The sequence below is a fragment of the Equus caballus genome, chromosome 13 (genome assembly GCF_041296265.1).
Source record: "Equus caballus isolate H_3958 breed thoroughbred chromosome 13, TB-T2T, whole genome shotgun sequence".
NCBI lineage: Eukaryota > Metazoa > Chordata > Mammalia > Perissodactyla > Equidae > Equus > Equus caballus.
This window is the reverse complement of record NC_091696.1, coordinates 41,416,380-41,434,463: the sequence shown is the minus strand read 5'-3', so window position 1 is coordinate 41,434,463 and position 18,084 is coordinate 41,416,380. Positions and strand designations below refer to the sequence as shown.

Here is an 18,084-nt window from a genome sequence, read left to right as displayed (position 1 = left end):
CTCCCTCCTCCACGGTGTTGAAACTCTTGCTCACATCCCCAGTGACCGACATCTCGCCAAGCCTCGTGGATATTTTCCAGTCTTGATCTCACCAGCTTCTCTGTTGCAGCGTGGAGACTGTGGAACATTCTCTTTTCCCTTGAGACCATCCATCCCCGGGACAGCTCACTCCTCCTCGTTCTCCTCTCCGTCTCCTTCGATGACTGTTTCTTTCTTTGCCCGCCTTTCAAACACAGGCATTCCTCAGAGTTCCAGAAATAGCCCTCATTCAATTCTCCAGTGGTTCTGTCCCAAGAAAAAGGAAAGAACCAGCTACAAACCCCTGACTCTTACATTTGTATCATCAGCCCAGATTTCCCCCCTGAGTTTCAGATCTATTGTTACATCTGGATGTGTCATAGGCATGTCACATTAAAACGTCCTGAACTGGGCTCCTTGTCCCCGTGCCCCCAAGGCGTTCCTTCTCACAGCCTTCATCTCTGGTGATGGGGATGGTGGCCGCCCTAAGCTAGAACCCCAGGAGATGTCGTCGCCTTCTTTTGTCCTTCCCCGCCCTACCCGGCAAGGGTCATAAATCAGCAAATCCTGGTAGTTGTGTCTGTCTGTGGAATGTCACATGCAAGTGGGCTGTATTTTGTCTAGGTTTAGTTTTAGTTTTGGGGCAATATTTTGTCATTTAATCGGACTTAAAGTTCAGGAATTTTTTTTCCCCCATTAAAGATGAAGTATTTAACCAGATGTGGGTAGTAATTTTCAACCCTTCTCTCCTAGACGCCATGCCACGAGGACAGTGATCTCCCCCCACCCCGTTTGCACAATGGAAGACTTGGGGAAGTCCTTCGGCTCTGAGGAGGAAGAAGCTATCTATTGGAAAGATCTGGCCATGACCTACAAGCAGAGGTCAGTTCTCCCAAGCTCACCGTGCTGTTGTCTTCCCGCAATGATGGCAGCTACCTTTACTTGTGGGCCTGTTCTCTGCCAAGCACTGTGAAGGGCTTAACATCCAGGATCTCAGTTAAATCTCAAAACTGCCCTGTGAGGAAACCAGTAACACCCCATCTTATGGAGGGGGAAACTGAGCTTCTGAGTAAACTTGCCCAAGGGCACAGCCAGCAAGTGGCAGAGCTGGAATTTGAGCTCTAAAGCCTGTTGTCCTAAGGACCCTGCTCTCTTCCCTCCCATCTTATTTTCTCACAGGGTGTTATCAGCTCCCAGATGCCATGTCTGGTGTGGGGAAAGAACTTGTCCTTATACCCAGCAGAATGGGTTGGTGCAGATTTTTAAACTCAAAATCAGTGTTTCAGTGCCCATATCTGGGAGTAGCGTGTACACGACACACGCATGTATGCATTCATGTATGTGCATGTGTGAGTACGTGCATGTGTGTGCATTCAGCATTGTTTCTTTTTATTTCTCGTGGACTCTTATCATCTCCACATGGAGGTCTCATGCCAGTCCCTCTAATCTGGTTATTCTTAGTTTGACTTAAAGATAATTCAGACTTGGTATTTTTTTTTAAAAAGTCCCTAGGCGGCTCGCTTGCTGGCACAGCGATTAAGTTTACATGCTCCACTTCGGCAGCCCAGGGTTCGCAGGTTCGGATCCCGGGTGCGGACATGGCAGCGGTTGGCATGCCATGCTGTGGTAGGTGTCCCACATATAAAGTAGAGGAAGATGGGCATGGATGTTCGCTCAGGGCCAATCTTCCTTAGCAAAAAAAAGAGGAGGATTGGTGGTGGATGTTGGTTCAGGGCTCATCTTCCTCAAAAAGATAAAAAAAAAAAAAGTCCCTTGAATTTAAAGGATTGAGAAACTGGAATTGGGTGTTGGGGATTGCGCCAGGACAGATTATGGTGAGGTGGTAAGTGAACATTTATGTTATGTCCAGTTTCTACTTGCAAAGAAATCTGCAGAGGATACACCATCCAAAGTATATTTACTGCATGTTGGGCTCAAAAAAATATATGTCAAATGAAGGAATGAAGAGTGAGTTGGTTGACAGTTGGCTTTGGAGTCAGGCACACCTGGGTTCAGCGCCAAGCTCTGTCTCTGACTTCTTGTGTGACCTTTGAGACAAGTCCCTCAGGTGTCCAAACCTCATCTTTCCATCTGCAAAATGAGGATAATGACAGTTGCTGCCTCAGACGGTAGTTGGGTAAAGAGCTGGTCCACGGACGACACCCAGCAGCGCGGACGTGCTCGGTCGGTTGTCAGCTGACGTCTGGGAATTCTGCCGTAGGGCGGAGAACACGCAGGAGGAGCTGCGAGAATTCCAGGAGGGAAGCCGCGAGTACGAAGCCGAATTGGAGACGCAGCTGCAACAGATTGAGACCAGGAACAGGGACCTCCTGTCGGAAAACAACCGCCTCCGCATGGAGCTGGAAACCATCAAGGTGAGGAGGTGGGGAGGAGATGCACACAGGTGTGGACGGGCTTCCAGCCGGGTGTGTGCAGCTGGAAGAGGGAGCCATGCAGGGCGAGGGACCACGGCCCTGGGCTCGCTCCCACCTGCAGGCCTACTGGGTGGGTGTGGCGTTGAACTCTTTATGCCCCCGATGGGAGGAATTCGTGAGAAGCGAGTCACACGTGTGTTCCCACGGCCCTTCTTGGCTGTCTGTAACAATCCTACAAGGCACATGAAAGGTAGACAGTTTTATAGAGTCTGGAGTGTTGCTGGAATTGCCGATCATTGTGTCATGAGGTCCAAGGTTATGCTGTCCGGTATGGGAGCCCCTAGCCACAGGTGGCTGTTGACATTTAGGTTAATTAAAACAAAATAAAATTCACTTCCTCGGTCATACTGGCCACATTTCAAGTGCTCCACGGCCATATGCCATAGAATGTTTCCGTATTACAGAAAGTTCCGTTGGACAGTTTTGGTCTAGAGTAGCTTCCTCAACTTGGGCACTGTTGACGTCTGAGGCCAGATCCTTCTCTCTCGTGGGGGCTGAGTTTTGCCTTGTAGGGTGTTTAACAGCATCTCTGGTCTCCACCTGCTGCTCCATGCCAATAGCACCCCCTCCTCCAGTTATGACGACCAGGAATGTCTGCAGACATTGCCAGGTGTCTGGAGAACCACCACCCTAAAGGGTGGAGACTGCCTTTAGGGTATGCTGTAGGGCTTAGCAGATGGCCCCTGAGTGTAACACTCTGCCCTCGGGACTGAGGCACTGCGCCGTCAACTGCCAGGCAGATCACTTGGCCAGCTTCGTAAAGAGCAGACAGGGCTGGACCCACCCCCGCCCTGAGATTCCCATTCTCTGTAAGCCTAGGTGGGGTCCCCGCATGCCTGCATGTCTCTTTATTTGATTATTTATTTTAATAAAGCTCCTCACGTAAATTTTGAACCACTAGAGGAGAGAGCCCAGGGCCGTGCGGTGTGTCCCCAGGGCTAGATGTGATGGACAGTGGAAGGAGATGTGCTCTTTGCCCTCTGGAAGCTTCGTGGGGAAGACAGACACCAGGAAGCACTTAGGGAAAAGATGCTCAGTTACATAGTCCTGACTGTGAGCTCCTTCCGGGAGAGAAGGCTGTGCATGGGTCGTAGACAGCTTCACGGAGGGGCTGGGAGGGACCTGAGCTGGTTTTGGAAGGTTGGGGGTGGGGGGGCGGTGTGTGTTTAGCCAGCAGCTTTGTGCACAGGGGTTGGTGAAGAGTTAATCTGGACCTGCCACAGACATGGATAAGAACGAGTGTCACGTGGACCTGGGGAATCCTGGCTTTACTGGCACATGGGAAAGCGTGGGACCAACAAATGCATTGGGGATTGGGGGATGGAGAGAGAGAGGCAGAGGAAAGACCCCAGAGACCTTGGAAGCTGAGCAGTGGAGTTCAGGTTTTTGTGTCATAGACCACAGGGCCCATACTGACCATCTACAGATCCGTCTGCCCACAGATGTTGTCCGTTAGCCTTTAGTGGTTTTTATTCAACGTTTTCTCATCAAAGTGTTCAAGCACACAGCAAGGTTGAAAGAATTTTCCAGTAAACACCTGTATATCCACCACCCAGGTTCTCACAGTAACCTTTTATTTTTTGGGGGAAAGATTCACCCTGAGCTAATATCTGTTGCCAATCTTCCTCCTTTTTTTTTTCCTTCCCCAAAGCCCCAGTGCATAGTTGTCTATCCTAGTTGTAGATCATTCTAGTTCTTCTGCATTAGCCACCACCACAGCATGGCTGCCGACAGACAAGCGGTGTGGTTCTGTGCCCAGGAACTGAACCCCGGCCGCGGAGGCTGAGTGTGCTGAACTCTAACCACTAGGCTGTCAGGGCTGGCTGTAGCAGTCACCTTTGCCATACTTGCCTTTTGCCATCCATCAATCTGTCGTATTTTTTGATGCATTTCAAAGTGGATTGCAGACAGCGATAGACTTCCTTATAAATACTTCCCCATGCTTTTATTAACAAGAATTCCACGTCTGTATACAGTTGATTCTTTTGATAGTAAAATTTCTATTTTTAGTGTTTTTGAAATACTTAATGTTCAAAGTTGTGAGGCTTCCTGTAAAAATCTAGATTTCTGACTTCCTTTGAGAATTGGGCGGATCTGGCCACATCAGGCTTGTACTCTGCCACGCTAGCAAAAAGCCGAGTCGTGGCTGCTTAGACGGAGCAAGAATTCTCCGGTTCACCGCAGTCCTCACTGCTGTCCAAACCCCCCAATCTCTGACACTGAGGGTTAAGTGTCACTTGCTTTATCCCTACACCTGGCCCACTTCACTCATTTTGTTAACAGCCTGACCCCTGCCATAGGCACTAAGGAATCGTTGTAGCTGTCACATTGAAGGGGACTTGGGATGGAGAGCTGTGTGGAAAGAACATCAGTGGTATGAATGATGGTTTGGAGAGGATAAGAGGCCCTCCCTGAATGCTGAATAAATATCCAGTAATTACTGAGTAATTCGCCGCTTTAAGACTAGACCCCGGAACCCACGGAGGACCTTCGTTTCCACCACGTGACAGATTCGGGAGACGCAGAGCAGAGAGCAGGGGGAGAAATAGAAAGACTCCGGAATAAAGACGACCCGCCACCAGCACATATTTGCCAGTCACCTAAGAGAAACGTATTCAACTGAGTCAGACTTCTTGACAACTGGCTTATTCATCACAGCTGAATAAAAAAGGCCTGTAAGGGATCAAACAGAGCGTCTATTGATGCCTACATCAGCTGACAGCTTATTATAATTAGCCCCAAATGAAAGCGCAACATTTCAGCAACAGCTTTTCATGTCTGCAAGTTCAAAGGGCGCCATCTGAATCTGTATGCCAGTGGAGAGGGCCGAGTCCCGCGTCCTCGTGGAACCTGCTTTTGAATGTAGGTTAATGACCTAGGATCCTCCCGTTTGATGTGGGGGCGAGGTGATCAGGGCCACGCCTGGGAATTCACTGTGCACGGCGCCTGGTCTGCCCCGGCTTGCCTGCATGGGGATGCCTCCTCTGCTCACAGCCAGGAAACAGAGTGTCACAGGGGAGCGAGCGGCCGGGGGATGTGGAATGCCCTCCGTGTCCTCACCCTGTGAACAATCTGTGTGTTCTGTGGATGCTCTTCTTTCTCGGTGGCCCCCACCGTGCCTCTCTGACCTAGGCACCATTACATTACTCTCCCCAGTGCATCCAGACTGTTTCTAGCAACAGCTTTGTTTATTCGATTGAGGCAAGAAGAGGAGTTTTCCTGTTTGTTTTTTTTTAACATTCTATTTAGACGTTGGGCTTTTCCTGTGGGAAGTGAGTGTTTTGTATGTGTACATGAAGTTCGGTAAGGGTGTTTGGTGAAGGCCAGTAATTTGAAAGAGGAGCCAGAGCAGAAATGTGTGTGTGTGTGATCAGAACTACAAGACCTGGACGGGAAAAGCCGAGGGTGGTTTAGCATAGCTCTTTGCAGAGCAGGAGCCCAGGGGGCCCCGGCTGGATCTTGGCTCAGTCATTTGCCACCAGTTGACTCAGGGCTAACGAAGTAACTGAAGCCTCCATCCCCGCATCTCTGAAATGATGTTAAATGAGGCAACAGCGGTCCTGTCCTGAGCCCAGAGGCTGGCACAGAGTTATCGTGCCATAAATGTTAGCCGCTACAGCTGGGCATCAGCAGATCATTGAGAAGTCACCTGGGCTGTCCTTGCCTTGGAAACCACCAGCCAGGTCACACTAAGCTGCTGTTGGTAATTAATAAAAAGGTTTGTTTCTTCCTTCCTTCTTTCCTCCCCTCCTTCCCTGGATCACAAAGCCAGAACAGTTGTCAAACCAAGTCCGTGATGTCCTGCTCTGATTGTGAGGCATAAGCCCCTGAAGTCGTCGGGATTCCTGCGGTTGTCTTTGTAATCCGGGGATGTCATGTGGCGTGGAGTCCTATTGCCCTTGTGGATGAGGCTTAGTGAGGTTTATGTGGCTTTTGACACCTTGAGCAAAATGATGGCTTTCAAGATTGTTGGGGACCTCTTGACACTGGGAGGCTGCAGAGACCAGGTTTGGGAGGGGACAGGGTACAAGATGCTCAGGAGGCTGGGAGGCAGGAAGCACTTGGCACATGACAGCTTTGAATGACAGCCCCCTGTTACTTGTTTCAGTCCATGTCTGTGGAGAGAAGGTTCCATTGACTGAGTTTAGGCTTGTCCCGGCTGGTGGGAGGCTGTGAGAGGAACCCTTGACCTCCTTAGCAAGTGTGATGGGAAGACTGGGCCCGTTAAGACCCTAGAATAAGGGAGAGATAAACCCCCGAAAGAAATCAGGGTGCTGGCGGGCTGTGCAGAGTGGGAGGAACAGATGCTCAGTGGCTCAAGATGACCCACATCCACCATAACAAGGGAGCATCCATTCCAGGATTAACCAGCAAGATTTTAAGGAGATGCCGGCAAGGGAGGTCAACATAGCTTATCAGAATCTGAAATCGTTCACTCCGTGTCGATTTTATCCTTCAGGAGAAGTTTGAAACGCAGCATTCCGAAGGCCACCGGCAGATCTCAGCCTTGGAGGATGACCTTGCCCAGACAAAAGCAATTAAAGATCAACTGCAGAAATACATCCGAGAGCTGGAGCAAGCAAACGATGACTTGGAAAGAGCAAAACGGTACGGGTAGGGGGAGGAAACAGGTGTGGGAGCCCTTGGTCTCTGCTTTTTGCCCCCGGCATCTGGGGACCTGGCACTGTGTTGAGTTTAGAGAATTCAGCAGTGAGCAGAACAAAGCCAGGGCCCTTAGGGATCTCACAGTCTCATAGGAAATGGATGATCACAGAAGTGCAACTTAATTACAGCAGGAAGAGCTGCAAGTCCAGGGGGCTGTGGGGGCCTGTGAAAGGATATGTTAATTTGGCCATTGCGAGAATGAGAATGTCGGGTGGGGCTTCCCAAAGGAAATGCCATTTAGGTTAAAACCCAGGGATGCATAGGCATTGTTGGGGTGGGGGGGGGGCAGGGGGGAAGAGTATGAGATGAGAACATTCCAGACAGAAGGACAAGCGTGTGCTAAACAAAGCTCTAAGGTAAGAAGGAAAGAAGCATGTTCAAAGCGTAGTATTTCTTAAGCCAATCTTCTGTTGCTTAGCAGAATACTCACAATAATAACTAACATTTATTGAATAATGACTCTGAGACAGGCACCTTTTTTTTCGCCAAGGAAAACACTTCAAAAAAAATTTAGATGTACATTACAGTGACATGCATGCATCTTAAGTGCACAGTTCGTCGGTTTGGACAAACGCGTGTGTTTGTGTAACCCCACTCCTGTGAAGATATGGGGCATTTGCATTGTCCCACAGTTCTTGCATTATTTTCTAGTGGTATCTTAGGGATCACGCTATACATGCTTAGCTTTTCAGCCAACTTAGTTGATATTGTTCCATTTCACGTAAAATGCAACAAGCTTGCAGTTTCCTTTACCACCCTCAGACTTTATGCTAGAGCTGGAATACTGTTAACATCCACAGGGGCTATGGATTCCAACAATGCTTTGTTATAATTTTTGCTTTAAAAAGCCCAGTGTGTTTTAAAGAAATTAAAAGGGTGAAAAGACAGCCTTTGATATTTACCCATATTTACTGTTTCTGGTTCCTTCCTTCCTGAAGAGCTGGGTTTCCCTCTGCTATCATTTCCCTTCAGCTCCAAGAACTTCCCTTAGGATTTCTTGTTGTGCATGTCTGCTGACGATGAATTCTTCTAGTTTGAGTTCATCTGAAAATGTCTGTCTTTTGCCTTCATTCTAGATATTTCCACTGGATATAGAATTCTGGGTTGACAGGTGTGTTTTTTTCTTTCAACACTTTTGTTCCACGGTGTTCTGGTCTCCTCACTTTGGGTCAGAAGTTAGTGCTCATTGGAATAGTCACTCCCCTGTATGTGATGTGTCGTTTTTCCCTGGCTGTTCTCAGATTTTTCTCTTTATTTTTGATTTTAAGCAGTTTGATTATGACGGGCCTTGATTTTGTGTGTATTTATCCAGAAAGGGGTTTGCTGAGCTTCTTTAGTCTGTAAATTTGTCTTTTGCCAAATTTAACTTTGGTCATTTTTTCTTCAAAGATTTTTGCTGCCCCATTCTTTCTCACCTGTCCTTCTGGGACACCAGCTGCACACCTTAGTCCTGTGATTGTCAGACAGGTCCCTGAGGCTCTGTTGTTTTTTCCCCCCCCCCAATATTTTTTTCTCTTGGTTCCTCAAATTGGATAATTTCTGTTGATCTAGTTTCAAGTTCACTGACTCCTTCTTCTCTTGTCTCCAATCTGCTGTTAAGCCAATTTCAATAATGTTTTATTTTAGATATTGTATTTTCAGTTCTAGAATTTTTTTTTTTTTTTTTTAATTCATTTCTGGGGGCCGGCCCCATGGTCTTGTGGTTAAGTTTGGCACGCTCCACTTCCACAGCCCAGGTTCACGAGTTCAGATCCCGGATGTGGACCTGCACTGCTCATCAGTCACGCTCTGGCGGCATCCCACATATAAAATAGAGGAAGACTGGCATAGATGTCAGCTCAGGGCAAATCATCTTCAGCAAGATAATAATAATTTCTATTCCTCTACTGAGCTTGCTTTCTTTACATCCCTAAGCATAGTTACAATAGCTACTTTCCAATCCTTTTCTGCTAATTCCAACATCTGGCTTATCCCAGGGTTGATTTCCAGTGATGGCCTTTTCTCTTGAGTTTGGTTCACCTTTCCCTTCCTCCTCACATGTCTAGTAAATTTGGATTCTATTCTGGACATTGTGAATGATGTGTTGCAGAAACTATGGATTCTGTTAGGTTGCTGAGTTTTCGTTCGTTCGTTTGATAACTAGGCTGAACTCCCACTCCAAGCTGTCTCCCCTTGATGGGCTATAGCTGAAATCTGTTTGCTTCTTTTAGCCTTAACTGGGCTGTTTCAAGTCTGCCCTGCACCTGCATGGTTCAGGGGTCAGCCAGAGAGGTGGCAAGAGTTTATATGCAGAATTTGAGGCCCCCCCACCCCCATGGTGGTGGATTTCTATCACTAGAGCTGTAGGCAAAAAGCTTGTAAAGATGCAAATTCACCCATTCCACCCGTTACCCTCTTCCAAGTGTTGGCTCCCTTCCAGTTTTTGCTGGTGCCTTCAGATCAGTGTTTTTCACTTTTTTTTTTTTTTACCCAGAGTTTGTAATCATAATATAGGAGGTTTGCTCTGATACAAGCTACCTTAACAGAAGTGGAACCTCATTTCTTGTGAATTTATAAGGGCTGTTAGTGTATATTTGCTACTAATCTTTTGTCCTGCGTTGAAAGTATATTTTATGGAACAGAGTTTTGTCTTTTGACTCTGTCTGGGGTATCATTTTCCATACAAACGTTTTTCATTTTTAGGTCATCAATCATGTCTCCTTTTATGGTTTCTCGGTTTCCAGACTTCACTAGGGAAATCCCCTTGGTCCTTTGATTGCATGTATTCTCTTAAATTTTTTTTTTTGGCAAGATTTTTTTATTGTTTCGTTGTTTTACACTTATGCCTTTAATCTACTTGGAATTTATCTTGGTATCAAGTACAAGATATGGGTCCGATTTACTTTCATTAGGTGGATGGATAGCCAGTTTGTACCAGCACTATTTATTAAATTCCGTTTTTTTTCCCACTGAATTTGACTCAACTCTGCCATATGTTAACCTCACATATATCCGGGGGTTTAATTCTGGATTCTCTATTTTGGTCCAGTGTACAATTTGTGAATGACTATACCAGTACCACAAGGACTTCATTACTGTGGCTTTAGAGTAGGTTCTGATTTCTGGCAAGCCACTGGCATACCATCATTTCTACCCATGTATTAGTGATCAAAGCAAGTCACATGGCCAGGCCACGTCAAGGGATGGGTAAAGAACTTTCCATCCACAGTGAGGCCACAGCAAGGGTGCGGATGCAGAGAGGGTGAAGACTGGAGGCCAATAACGCCATCTACCGCAAAGAGAGAGAACGTTCACGTGGTTCAGAAGGAACATACAAAGGGAGTAGAGGTTTCTTATGCAAATTCAAGCAAATAAAAATAGAAATTCATATTATCCCCCCTTCTGTTTCTTTCCCCCGACCAAAGAGCATTCTATACACACTGTTATACCTCTTGCTTTTTCACATAACAATGGATCTTGGAGATCTTTCTGTATTAAGACACAGAGCGTTCTTTGTTCTTTTTTTTTTTTTTTCAAATGCATAGTATTCTATTGTATGGTTGGTTTTGTATAACACATAATAATTTATCTAGTCCCCAGTGGATGGATATAGGCTGCCTTTCCATTCTTTTGTAAAGATGAGCATCGCTTCCACAGGTGTAAGTTCCCAGAATTGAAACTGCTGAGTCTAAGGACATATGCGTATGTGATTTTGATAGTTATTGCCCAATTGTTCTCTATAGAATTGTACTAATTTACATTCCCAACCGCTATGCTTATAAGTCCCTTTTTCCAAATAGCTTCACTAAGACAGCAGTTTTCAAACTTTGGGTTCCTGCCAGTCTAATAGGTGAGAAATAGGTACATTTCTGAATTATGAGTGACCTTGAGTTCCTTTTCATATAGTTAAGAACTGTATTATTTCCTTTTCTATGAACTCTCTATCTTTGCCTAATTTTAAATCAGGGGGTTCTCTAAATCAATTTCTGGGAAACTTTTATATATTTGTGATATGAATTGAAAATATTTGGAACCTGCCATTTGTCTTCCAGCTTTGTCTGTTGTATGTGTTCCTGTCAAAAGTTATTTGATTCCTACGTAGTCACATTTATCAGTCAGTCGTAGTTAGAAGGGCCTGCTACACTGCAAGGTTTATAAAGCAATTAGCCTATGTTTTCTTCTAGCATTTTTATGTTTTCTTTTTCTTTGTTTCTTTTTTTTTTTTTTTTTAACTAAAGACGCATCAGATTCACATTTTGGCCAAATGCTGAATAACTGAATGCTAAAATCAGGTGGGGTAGAGGCCCAAATCACCACTATAGGATGAATGAAGTTCTGGAATACTGAAGTTTTATAAAACACTTTAAACTATTGCAATTTTCTAGTAAAATTGTAATTGTTATATTTGGAAAATTTGACAGTCTACTGCAAGAACAATAATTTCTCAGCACCATCAGCTGTTTGCTCGTTATGGTCCCTCCTGTACATCTGTAAGACTCACTTTTTTTTTTTTTGAGGAAGATTAGCCCTGAGCTACCTACTGCCAATCCTCCTCTTTTTGCTGAGGAAGACTGGCCCTGAGCTAACATCTGTGCCCATCTTCCTCTACTTTATATGTGGGACGCCCACCACAGCATGGCTTGCCAAGCGGTGCCATGTCAGCACCCAGGATCCGAACTGGTGAACCCCAGGCCACTGAAGCGGAACATGCAAACTTAACCGCTGCACCACTGGGCTGGCCCCCTATTCATGTTTTTATTAGGGTGGTGTTTTATCAGTTAACTTATGAAGAATAGATTTCTTTATGATATTGGGTCTTCCTGTTCATAAACCCCCATATGTCTGCATTTCAACAAGCCTTCTGTGCCCTGCTAGTCTCACATATTTGTGGATGCGTGAATTCCTAGGTATTGTATCTTTTTCGTTGTTTGACATGTCAGCCTTAGGGTCATTTTGACTGATTCCAGAATTGTACTCTTCGGTATTATCCCTTTGTTGCTTTTAATCAGGCACTTTGGGTCACTTGATCGTATTTCCCTCTAAAGACCCTTTGAGGGTAAGTACTAACATGACTCACTCTGAACATAGTAGGATGTGTTGAATAAGTGAATGAAAGATCTTCGCTTTGCTCTCGAAGGACCGGAGCCCAGAGAGGTTAAGTTGCCCGAGGACACTTAGCCCATCTTCTGCGGAAGAGCCAGGTGTGGACTCTTGGCTTCCACTCTACACACGCTCCTAACCACCGTGAGACACAATCGGCAGGATGTTCAGGGTTTTCTGGAGACAAACACGGGGTCGATAATAAAAATGGCTGGCATTTTATTTTGCGGGAACGTCTCCTGCGTGCTTCGTGTGTTCCTCTACTTGTCCCCCATTCCCACGTGGAGGGACCAGTACTACCCCCGCTTTATGTACGAGGAAACTGGCAGGCTGCCTCCTGTGCCTCGGGGTTAAACCGATTTCTTTATTGCAGCCCTCCTCAGTGCCTTTAGCGCAGCGTTCCAGGGAAATGTCTACAGTGTTCGCAAGAAGTGGTTGTTAGCAGGGCCGCTGGGCTGGGGCTGGGCATTTTGAACTTTTTAAAACTTTTTAAGGTAAGTGAGAGATTAAAGACGGTCTCTCCTATCTGTTTAAATGCATGTGATTGCCTCCTGTATGCATTTTAGTAGGATATTCCGAATACTGTTTGCATTACGAGTCTCCAGGGGCACATGGAGGGTGCCGCTCTTGGCCGTCCACTGGGTCCGGCACGTGGTCCCAATAAGACCTTGGCACTGCTGAGTGCCGTGTGGACGTGATCTCATTTAACCCTCGGGTCAGCCTCGGGCCCCTTGTTGTCTAAGACGATTCCTCTTCTGCAGGTAAAGAGCGGGGTCCCGGAAGATGCAGGGGTCGCTCAGGTCCGGGGGATCCGAGAAGGGCCGGTGCTGGACTCGCACCCCGTGATCTGACCCTGTGGGCGCCAGATGGATGCTGCTGTTTGCCCTCCCGGACGGCTTTGCTTCTCTCTTCCCCAGGGCCACGATCATGTCTCTGGAAGACTTCGAGCAACGCTTGAATCAAGCCATTGAAAGAAACGCCTTCCTGGAGAGCGAACTCGATGAGAAGGAGAATCTCCTGGAATCTGTTCAGCGACTGAAGGACGAAGCCAGAGGTCAGGAGGCCTTGGTTGTGTTCCGTGTGCCCTCACCGGCGTTGTCCCCTCTCCCCACTGAGAGTGTCTTGTCCCTCCGCATTGCCCAGTGTTACCTTTGCTGGGAATCCACGCCCTGCTGGGCACACAGGCCATCGGGTCAGAGGGCGTGGGCCCACCCGGGCAGGCTCTCACCTTGGTCCCCACCCCGTGCTAAGAATTATCAGATTCTCTAAAGAGCCCTTGTGGGCGTTTAAACCCACCACCGGCTTTATGCTCAGTAGGAGCACAGGAGTTTTGTGGGGAGGAGATTCCGATGGATGGAATTGCTTGCTAGCCCGTTATTTTTGTGACTCTGTGGCAACTGATAACTGTGGCTTAGAACTCTGAAACCGCAGGAGCATTTGCTCTTTGGAAGTTAGTTCCAGAGGTGGAGCTTTCCACCCATGACAAGACAAGACGTTAATGAATCATCCAAATCGGGTGCATAGAGATTTTTTTTTTTTTGGTGAGGAAGATTAGCCCTGAGCTAACATCTGCCGCCAGTCCTCCTCTTTTTGCTGAGGAAGACTGGCCCTGAGCGAATATCCGTGCCTATCTTCCTCTACTTTTTATGTGGGACGCCTGCCACAGCATGGCTTGCCATGGGGAACAGGTCCGCACCTGGGATCTGAACTGGCGATCCCCGGGCTGCCGAAGCGGAGCACGCGAACTTAACTGCTGCGCCACCAGGCTGGCCCTCGAGATTTTCTTTAAAGTCCCAATTAATTGTCTATAACATTAATCTAGTTTCTAACGTCTAGGCACTGGAAGGGGGATTAAAAAGAAAGAACCCTTAAGGTTGAAGGTAGTTGTTCTTAAATGTCCATCAGAAATGAAGTAGTTAAATAAATTACATAGATTTATTTTGTGGAATGTTAAGCAACTGTTAAACACGGTATAGATATAACGTAGTTCTAGAAAGATTAAGACATACCCTTGAAGAGAGGAAGATAAGTCATAGACAGTAGATGTTGTTTTTATTTATGCTTAATAAAAATTATTCCTATTATATGCTTGATAGATATGCACATAAACTACATATGAACATGCAGAGAAGAGTTGAAAAGATCTCCCCGTGTTACAGTGATTAGGAGTGAGGAGGATGGGTTGGGAAAGCATATTTTCACTTAGTATTCTATATACCCGGCCACCGTGGAATATTTTCGAAACAATAAAAGCCTTAGTATATTACTGCCATAGTGTTTAAAAATTTTTAAACCTTTTTTGTTTTTACTCAAAGGAAAAATCACGTAGTTTTACAGGCTTGCCAGGCAAGGTCTGTCTTGAGGGTTTTACTTCGTTCAGGGTTTCCACCTGGAATTTTCCCCCGGGTACTTCTTTTCTTTTCCCTAATGTGCGTCTGCTGCTGCCCTTCCCCCGACCCCGTCACCCAAAGCAAGGACTTAATCCGAATCCTTTTCCTGGCCCAGATTTGCGGCAGGAATTGGCTGTGCAGCAAAAGCAGGAGAAACCCAGGACCCCCAAGCCCAGCTCGGTGGAAGCTGAAAGGACAGACACGGCGGTGCAGGCCACTGGCTCCGTGCCGTCAACTCCCATAGCTCATCGAGGACCCAGCTCTAGCTTCAACACACCTGGGATGTTCCGACGCGGTAAGCGGAACGGGAATGAGGAGGATCTTTGTTTCACAAAGCTTTCCTGGGTGGGAGAGAAACTGGACCAGGCTGTAGAACAGGGAGCAAACTGGCGTGTTCCCAGGGGCAGACCACTGGGGTCCGTGAGAGGAGCCCCTTGGGTGTGAGGCAGTAGGGAGCAGTGGAGTCTGTGGTGAAATGGGAAATAGAAGCCTCACCTGGAGGGGGCTGCTGCCACTCTGCTCCTACCACAAGAAATGTCGGCCCAGCATCAGCAGACATTTCCATCCTTCCCCAGAAGCCAGCAGTCCTCCTGTTGAATATGAAATCTCCCAAATTTAAAATTTCAGTAACCAAATAAGAAATTGAAAAAGCCGTTTGTGGGTCCAGCAATACATGTATCTAGAAGTGGAGGCAATTTGACCTGTGCCGTGCCGTAAAAAGCGACAAATTTGAGTTTTCACCCCAGCCCTTCTGCTGGCTGATGAACGGTGCGTCTCTGATCGGGCCACTTAATAGCAAATAATAATAATAGACAATTATTGCGTGCTCAGCATGTGCCGGTCACTCTGCTTAAAGAGCTCTGCGTCTGTATATGACCTCACTGAATTCTCACCACAGGCCCACGGTGCAGGTAATGTCAGTGCTGTCCCCATTCGACAGATGAGGAGACTGAGGCTCTGAGTTAAGGAGCTCGCCTGAAGTCACACAGCTGGTGGATGGCAGCGTTGCTTCCAGCCCTGGCAGGCCGGCTCCAGGCTTTACATGACCATGTACTGCCTTCTCCCTTAGCTTGTCCCCTGGGATGAAGAGACTGGTGAGAGTTCCAGAACCCCAGTCTAGAGCAGCGTTTTCCACACGTTCATGTGCGCACGACTCAGCTGGGCCTCTTGTTTGGCGCACCTCAGATTTAGCAGGTCTGGGTGGGCCCTGGGAGCCTGCGCTTGTAACAGGCTCCCAAGTGATGCTGGGGCTCCTGGTCCCTGAGCCCGGCTGTGAAGAGAGGGGCTCTGTACAGTGGAACCCTTATTCATGTGGCTTGCCCAGATGCTGCGCATACTGACTAACTGTATGGAGTTCCTAGAATTTCAAGAGGGCTTGTTTTGGCTTTGTTTCCAGAGAGTAGCATGTCAACATAAATATTTAATATAGTCACTGTAAGGCTGCAAAAGGTTGGTCATTAAACAGACTCTGACTATGTTAGACAGTTTACTACTGAATGAACCAGGGCAGCATCTGGACTCGAAGGGGAGAGCTTGCTTCCGTCGCCCGCTCCCTGGGTTTCGCATCTAGAGATGTCAGAGCTCAGACTCATGGCGCCGGCTGGTGTGATGTGTGCTGTCCTCTGTCGCCCAGGTCTGGACGACTCCACCGGGGGGACCCCCCTCACGCCTGCAGCCCGGATATCGGCCCTCAACATCGTGGGAGACCTGCTGCGGAAAGTGGGGGTGAGACGGCGGTCAGGCAGGCTTCTGGCCTGTCTTCGGGGTGTTCGAGAGGGTGACCCGACCAGTTCCGTCCCCTTTAACAGAGGCTTGACGTGTTTTAGGTGGAGCTCTGGTTCTGTCACGTCCCTCAGAACCATTGAGCCTCTGAGGGCGTTGTTATTGACAGACACCCCAGGCTCTGAATCTAAGCCATCCTTTGGAACCCTTGGGATTTCTTTCTGCGTACCATTTCTCCTTGGAATTTGGGAAATTCAGATGATGCCTGATTTTTTTCTCAATTTGAAAAAAACTGAGAAGCATTTACAAATTGCCTTCTCTCTTTTTTTTATTTCTCAGAGAGTTAAAAAGAAAATCTTAAAAGGCTAGGGCAGAGAACTTGACTTTACAGGTTTTATGTTAATTATAGGCAAGGATTCTTTTGTGCTTAGGAAATACCCTAGGTATCCTTTGTCCGCGTTTGTTTTATTTTTAAAAGTGATGCCTGGAAGGCTACGTAACTTAAATCCTGCCATTCTGTCATCAGCCAGAATGTATGTATTTGGAGCTGCAACTTACTAGAAACTTGCAACTCATTTCTTGTGTTTTCACTTTTGGCTTTAGTTGTCCGATTTTCTGTTATATTAAACAGGTCTCTGTTTTAATTCTTTGCACAGTTAGAGTATGGGGAAGCCTGGGTGGTCTCAGTGCCCTTGGGATTTTCACGGGGTCTGTTTACAGCAAGGCGAAGTCCTTGTTCAGATCCCCTGCCACTCTGCGTGTTTCACAGGGTAAATAAGAGTGAATGATTCCAAAAGCTGATTTCACGTTTCCTGTGGGCAGAGGTGGCTAACAGGCAGGGTTAGTGATTTTTCCAGGAAGCTTCTAAATATCTTACGCCAGCGGTTCTAAGACATGGATGTACATGGATTCCTTTGGGGCCCCACTTTGGAATTCCAACACATAACACGAGTTGAGGACCACCGTTTGAGTTTGTGGTCTGCGTCCATGCTCCGGGGAGAGAGAAGAGTTCTGGTCTTGAACTTGAGAGATGAAAGCCTGTCTCTCTCCAGGCGCTGGAGTCCAAGCTTGCATCCTGCCGGAACTTCGTCTACGAGCAGTCCCCCAACCGGACAAGTGGCCCGGCCGTAGGGCGGGGGAGCAAGAACAGAGACGGCGGTGACAGACGGCCCAGCAGCAGCAGTGTGCCTCTGGGTGATAAAGGGTCAGTACCTTCTCTCTACTCCAGGTGGGGGCCTCTAACCCCAGACCAATAGCCATTTTTTAAAAGATGCAGGATTCTGCCAGTGATCCTTATGTCCTGTCCCACGAGACAGTTAGCTGTGTCATCTGGTTTGGGCAAACGGCCAGGGAGAGGCTCGTTGTTACTTGGTTCTGCGGCCCCGACTCCTGGTCGTGCTATGAGCACGTCCTGTATAAGTCCCTTATTTGGACCTCGAGCTTCAAACATGGCTCTGCTTCCCCCAGAAGAGGATTTTTTAAAAATTTTAATCTTTTAGAACCTTTGGGAAACTGCCACTAAATTCCAGCCAGACTAGATTCCTGAAGCCAGTCACCCGGTTGGAAAACACAACTCTGGCCTCGAACAGCGTCATTTATTTTCTTTCCTGAAGAAAAGCAGGGCAACTTCCCGATTTGGGGATTTTCTAAGATGTGTCGCCATCTCCCGGGACCCCAGGCCACCACACGCTTGGTGGGTCTGTGGCAGACAGATGACGGGAGATGAAGAGTCGTTTTCCACGGCATGCACGTCACTTCCAGACCTTTAGAAGTGG

The 18,084-nt window shown here is 47.3% G+C and overlaps 1 protein-coding gene across 10 annotated transcripts in view; it reads left to right on the top strand.

The window, feature by feature from the left end:
• NDE1 (nudE neurodevelopment protein 1) overlaps positions 1 to 18,084 on the top strand; it is a 31,463-nt gene that overhangs the window by 11,887 nt on the left and 1,492 nt on the right. For 8 of the 10 annotated variants that reach the window (XM_005598888.4, XM_070232264.1, XM_023616274.2 and 5 more), the window contains 7 exons: positions 772 to 900; positions 2,240 to 2,393; positions 6,913 to 7,061; positions 13,115 to 13,251; positions 14,703 to 14,882; positions 16,221 to 16,312; positions 17,362 to 17,513. In XM_005598888.4, the coding sequence (XP_005598945.2) occupies positions 818 to 900; positions 2,240 to 2,393; positions 6,913 to 7,061; positions 13,115 to 13,251; positions 14,703 to 14,882; positions 16,221 to 16,312; positions 17,362 to 17,513 (947 nt within the window). In that variant the 5' untranslated portion in view covers positions 772 to 817. Of the gene's footprint in view, positions 1 to 771; positions 901 to 2,239; positions 2,394 to 4,736; positions 5,316 to 6,912; positions 7,062 to 13,114; positions 13,252 to 14,702; positions 14,883 to 16,220; positions 16,313 to 17,361; positions 17,514 to 18,084 lie in introns of those variants that run through there. The other 2 variants (XM_023616277.2, XM_070232265.1) reach the window with 1 other exon arrangement.